General features: G+C 43.8%; 1 protein-coding gene across 2 annotated transcripts in view; it reads right to left on the bottom strand.

Moving 5' to 3' along the window:
* Kiaa0100 (KIAA0100 ortholog) overlaps positions 1–4,900 on the bottom strand; it is a 29,812-nt gene extending 24,912 nt beyond the window's left edge. Inside the window, exons 1-10 of one of the 2 annotated variants that reach the window (XM_033762882.1) lie at positions 4,747–4,900; positions 4,164–4,213; positions 3,724–3,871; positions 3,432–3,550; positions 3,145–3,205; positions 2,767–2,956; positions 1,909–2,032; positions 1,625–1,749; positions 1,326–1,393; positions 1,072–1,217 (exon numbers count right to left, since the gene is read on the bottom strand). In XM_033762882.1, coding sequence (XP_033618773.1) covers positions 1,072–1,217; positions 1,326–1,393; positions 1,625–1,749; positions 1,909–2,032; positions 2,767–2,956; positions 3,145–3,205; positions 3,432–3,517 — 800 coding nt within the window. In that variant the 5' untranslated portion in view covers positions 3,518–3,550; positions 3,724–3,871; positions 4,164–4,213; positions 4,747–4,900. The remainder of the gene's footprint in view (positions 1–1,071; positions 1,218–1,325; positions 1,394–1,624; positions 1,750–1,908; positions 2,033–2,766; positions 2,957–3,144; positions 3,206–3,431; positions 3,551–3,723; positions 3,872–4,163; positions 4,214–4,746) is intronic. The other variant, XM_033762883.1, reaches the window with a different exon arrangement.
* Positions 4,901–5,549: the final 649 nt, after the last annotated feature.

The raw sequence follows: 5,549 nt of genomic DNA, 5'->3' as shown, positions 1-5,549 counted from the left end.
TTTTTTTTTTTTTGAGACAGGGTCTCACTATGTAGTTGAGATTGACCTGGAACTCACTATGTAGTCCAGGTTGGTCTCGAACTCAGAGCGATCCTCCTGCCTCAGCCTCCCAAGTGCTGAGATTACAGGTGTGCGCCACTACGCCTGGCTGCAGTACAGGAAAGTGAACCCAGGACCTTCACATTGAACTACAAAGCCAACCCTTTTTTATTTTTTGAGACAAGGCTTCACTAAGGTACTAAGTTGCCCAAGCCTAGGTTCAAACTTGCAGTCTTCCTACCCCAGCCTTCCAGTACGCTGGAATTACAGGCACGTGCCATCATGTGGCTAGGACATTATTGCTTGATAAGGAAATGATTTCCTATCACGGAGCAGATTGCTGAAGCTCTCAAAATCAGGGAGAGAATTTGGTTTTGATGTGATTCTTAGGACCAGCTATGAATAAAAAGTTAAAGGATAAACTTGTCAACTTATTGCTCTCAACCATAATCTGCAGGAACCTCAGAAAGACATGAAGTTGAACCACGTGAAATTGCCATTTTCATAGTCAATACAGTGTATATTAGCAATATCACGATTTAACCTAGTATCACCAAAAAATACCATTTCCAATCTGTTAGATTATGTGCGCAGTACAATGGAAGTACTATACAAAGACAGAAATGGCCCCACAGATCTGCCACTACCATCTTACAACCTAAGGCAGACAAGGCTATCATTTAAGTTCAGTTCAACAAATGTTTATTTTGTGTAAGGCACCATGTTAAGCACTGAGCAAACAAAAATGAAAATATCTCCCTGCCATCAAGGGTCTGGTTTAATGGGGAAGATATATAAAACAGAATTACTTGTGAGACTAAGATTTAGAAGGAGCAAATAATAAAATACATATTTAACACAAGATGCCACTTAAACCAACAGAATCCAACAAGATGCTGGCTGAAAAAAGAGCAGAGGGCTGGGGATTTAGCTCAGTGGCACCTCACCTGCCTCATAAGCTCAAGGTCCTGAGTTCCATCCCCAGTACCACAAAAAATAAAAATTAAAAATTAAAAAAAAAAAAAAACAGACCTTTTTCTCCTTTGCTTAAGAACAGGTGAACTACACCCTTGAGTCTCCAGTGCTAACATGTGCAGCCAGTGAGAAAATTCTTGGTGCCGGTAGTGAATGATACATGTGTTCAGAACGAGAGAGGCTGAGAGGTCAATAGTGGTCACCTGAAATGAGAAAACCAGAACTGTGGGCTTGAGTTTTATTTCATTAATTTAGCAATACTGCAGAGAGAAAGCAGACAAAGGAACAATTCTTGATACTGGTCATCCTACCTGCACATTAGCCTTAAGGGAGCTGAGGCAAATAATGCGCTGACGACTCTGGGACAGCAACAACCCATCTATGAGAGATAAGAAGATACATTAAGGAAAACACAGGGAGGGCAAGAAGTAAAACTAGGAGAGGATCAGAGGCAGGCAAAATGAAGTCACCAACACTGTGAGTGGGTCTTCCTCTAAGTTTCCCCTCCTCCTTCAATACTGATACCAAGTTAAGACGACCATGTAGGGGATGAGCAAAGAGAGTGCCAGGTCTTCCTATTCTGTCAGTACCAGTACCCCTATTCATGAACCTTCCAGTAGGAGTTCAGTGCTCATCTGTGCCATATCAGAGTTTGCGGTGAAGCTTCTCAGGGGCAGTTGATCCTCATCACGGTGGTAGAGGAAATGTAGCATCTTCAGTGTCCAAGTCAGGTGCCTGGCCCAGAGACAGATTCCGGCTCAGAAAGACATGGAATGCCATTCCTACTGCCATTCTCCTTACAGATAAGATCAGTGCATCTGCTAGATTATTTCTGGAGATCCCAGCATACAGCATGCATTATCATTCTCCACAATGCATCGAGATAGACCTCACCTCTTTTGACTATTCATGGACAGGACCACACTTGTATTCTCCATCTTCAACTTCACCTGGTCTGGCAACTGCTCGAGGAGGTATAGGCCAGGAAATGTTGGCTCAGCCAAGTTCTCTGTCATCTCTGAGAACATAAATGAATTAACACAAGAAAGATCAATCCTTAACACTCAATTTCTCCAAGAAGCCCTGACTCTTTGGCCAAATCCTGCCAAATAAAGTAAGCTAAGAAAAAGCCAAGCAAAGCCATATGCAAATATACCGCAGAACTAGGTTACCTGGTATACTCCCTTTCCCAGACTCTAAAAAACATAGTGTGGGAGCAGGTTGGAATCACACAAAGAACATGTACTTTAAGGCCTTATAATTTAAATCTCATTTTGACTACTGACTAGCTATGAGACTTTCAAGTTACCTATCTAACCATCTTGGGCTTCAGTTTCCCTATTTATGAAAATTGAAGATTTAGTGAAAAAACATACACAAAACACACAGTACAAGTCTACTTACAATGGGTGTCCACTTAAATATTATATATTATGTTTCTATGTAGTTGAGAATGACCTGGAACTCACGATGTAGTCCAGGCTGGTCTCAAATTCATAGCAATCCTCCTGCCTCAGCCTCCTGAGTGCTGGGATTACAGGCGTGAACCACCACGCCTGGCCAAATATTAATTCTTTAACTGAGCACAAACAAATGCCCTATGTCCTCTATCCTCAGTGTCAAAGGTCATGGTGACTAAACAACTCAAACTTAAATTAGCAGAACCACTGTTTTTTCCTAATTCCTAACTTTCTTTTTTTTCTAGCTTCCTAAGAACAATGCAGCTAAGAAGCTCAATGTCTGGGGCTTTACCTGAACAGGAAACAGACTTGGATACCAGGCTTGGGCCCTGACACAGGAGTTGACTATGGAAGAGGCCCTCATGTAGTTCAGCATGGAGTGTCCACACATCCACAGTGATAGCCTTCAGATGTCTACTGCTGATGCCCACCTTGAGACACAGGTCTAGAGCCAGTGAGAGTTCCACTAGGCAGGTGTCCTCCTACAGGGAAAATTAGCCTCTAAGATCTCCACAGGGAGTTTGAGTCAAAATGCAATGGTCTGGAACACTGGGAATCACTTTGAGGAAATCCCATAAGATAAGGATACCACAGAATCTAGAATATAGGCCTTAAGTGCCTTTATATCATAGAAGGAAATGAAGCATCAGAATCACCACTGCATACTCACCAGGTGACCACTCTTCAGAACTTTGCTGTTGATCTTAGATAAGCTCACCTCACAAATTAGCCTAGGAACAGGAAAAAATTAAGAGCACTTGGACCTTTTTCCTCACCATTTACCTTCAACCAAGTCCTGTTGGCTAGAAAGGACAAGGCAAGGGGAAAGGCCATTCCTCAAATTTCAAAGAATGAGAACTTGATGCCTTGATCATATGAAAGCCCTGATTCCCACCTTCCCTGAAGCAACCCAAGGCAAAAACGAGACTATCAGATCCTCTTTCAACCAGTCCTTACCTTTTCCCATCACTATCCAAAAGAAATCTGCTTCTACTAATCTGAATGTGCCACAAGGACTCAGAGGTAGCCACCTTGAGAACCATGATGTTTATTGCATCTACATGAATGGAGAATAGCTGGAAGAAATGAACAAGAATAAACAATAATTAATATCAATTCAACACTCTTCCTTTCCAGCTGAGAGAGGCAGATCTTAGCATTATGCCTGAAAAATAGAAAAATCCACCCACAACCCCAATACCAACTCTCCCTCAGGTATAGTGAAAAAAAAAAAAAGTAGTAGTCTCACTTGGCAGAAGATCTTCAGTAGGGATGGACTGAAAGACAGTTCTTTTTGACCAACCCCAGTTCTCTGTGAGAATGGGGCAGACAGGCCAGAAACCTTCTGTAGGTCTGTTCTGATGCGTACTTCTCCAAAGCACAACGCCACATAGTGTCTGCCCAAAAGAGAAACCTCAATGCCACTGGGTTCATCCCTCAACAGCAATCTCCTCTCCTCCCTCACATTCATTCTCAATGTCCCTAGAAAAACTACTCAAATCACAGAAGACTATCTTAGAGCAGTTATCAACAACTGTCTTATAAGGTAATAGCATTCAGACTAATAAGAAGTCTCCAGTAAAAATATTTCTCCCTTTTTGGGCAAAGAGGCCTCTGTAGAAAAACCTCATTCTGTAAAAACCCTAAAATTATTGCCCAAGGAGAGAAGTAAAAGTATGAGGTACTCACGGCAGATCATGGCTAAGGAGTTTGCTGGAAATCCACAAGTTATCAATTTCCTACAAAAGTGGAAAAAAGCTCTGTACACTAGTTGCTAAGTAAGCAGCAAGCAGCTTAACAAGCCAGAAAAGGTTTCTGGATTACAGAAGAGGAGGAAATGCTATAGACCCTCTTACTTAAATATACCCCATTTCATTTCTACCAGGTTTTCTGCTCTGCACTTGGGACCTTGTTTCTCATAATGATGTTAAACTTACTTAGTGTTTCTCTTTTAGGGATAGTCGCCCTGTTTCCCCTCCTGAATTAGAACAGTAACTTTTTCTTGCTACTCTTATCTTTACCTCTGTATCTTTCACATGCACCCTGGACACTTTGTGCCCTATTAACATTTTTTAACTGTACAACTTGCAACAATCCCAGTATTTCCCAACCAGCTCTAAACTCATCTTAGCAAACAAATAGCAAGGAGTAGGGTTAATTAGGAAAGTTACCAGGAATTTTTTAAAAAGGGAACTTAAAAGCTGAAATTCAGCAGGATCAACCTTTCCACCACCCCCACCCCCACTCACTCTGGGTGTTTCCCAGAACTCACCACAGTTTGCTGGTGCTGCTGAAACTTAAGACTGACATTCTGAATCCAAAAAAAACGGAAGGAGCCAATCTTTAGCTCCGCCCGCAGCTTCCGCTGACACCACCTGGTGGCCAGCCGTACAACAAGCCACCTACAGAAAAATTCCTGTGAGTTCCTAACACCCTCTTCCCATGGCTCCCATACCCGCTGTTGGTGCTAGAAGGCCTTGCAAAAAGAGTCGTATCACAGCTGGATTTTTCTGAGTAATTCTCCAGTCTCCGAAAGAACCTCTCAGGCACACTCATTCAGCTGCACTAACCAGGACCCTGGTCCCGAATGGACTCCTCTGCTCGGGCAAAACCAGATAAACATCTCCACCTTCTATGAAGGGGACAAAAAAAAAAAAGCAATCTCTCAAATCTTCAGGGACCCAAAGCAGAATTAAAACGATCCAACAGGAGCCTAAGTGGAGCCAACCGTGTCAAATGAGCCATCACACACTTTCCAGGGGTCTGTCTTCGTCCCCACGCCGCAGGAAAGTGTCCGCGGTAAAGCACAGGGAGTTCTCACAGGCCATCTCAAGAGCAACTTTCCCGGGTCAGCCGACTCCTGACCGTGGTCTCCAGAGCAAGGCTGAAGGAGCCCTTCGCTACCCGTTAAGGGGACTTCAGGGGCATGTGGGGCAGGAACGGGAGACCACCGCGGAAGGCCCCTTCCTCCGTCCACCTCCCCAGTTCGGAAGCTCGGCATCCCCCGGCTCTCTCCCCATTCGTACCCTACCCAGCAGCTCTGCCCGCGCGCCCCTCCTCGATCCCACCCCCTCC

This window comes from Fukomys damarensis, unplaced genomic scaffold (assembly GCF_012274545.1).
Source record: "Fukomys damarensis isolate Sample0158 unplaced genomic scaffold, DMR_v1.0_HiC HiC_scaffold_13, whole genome shotgun sequence".
NCBI lineage: Eukaryota > Metazoa > Chordata > Mammalia > Rodentia > Bathyergidae > Fukomys > Fukomys damarensis.
This window is presented reverse-complemented; position numbering and strand designations above follow the sequence as displayed.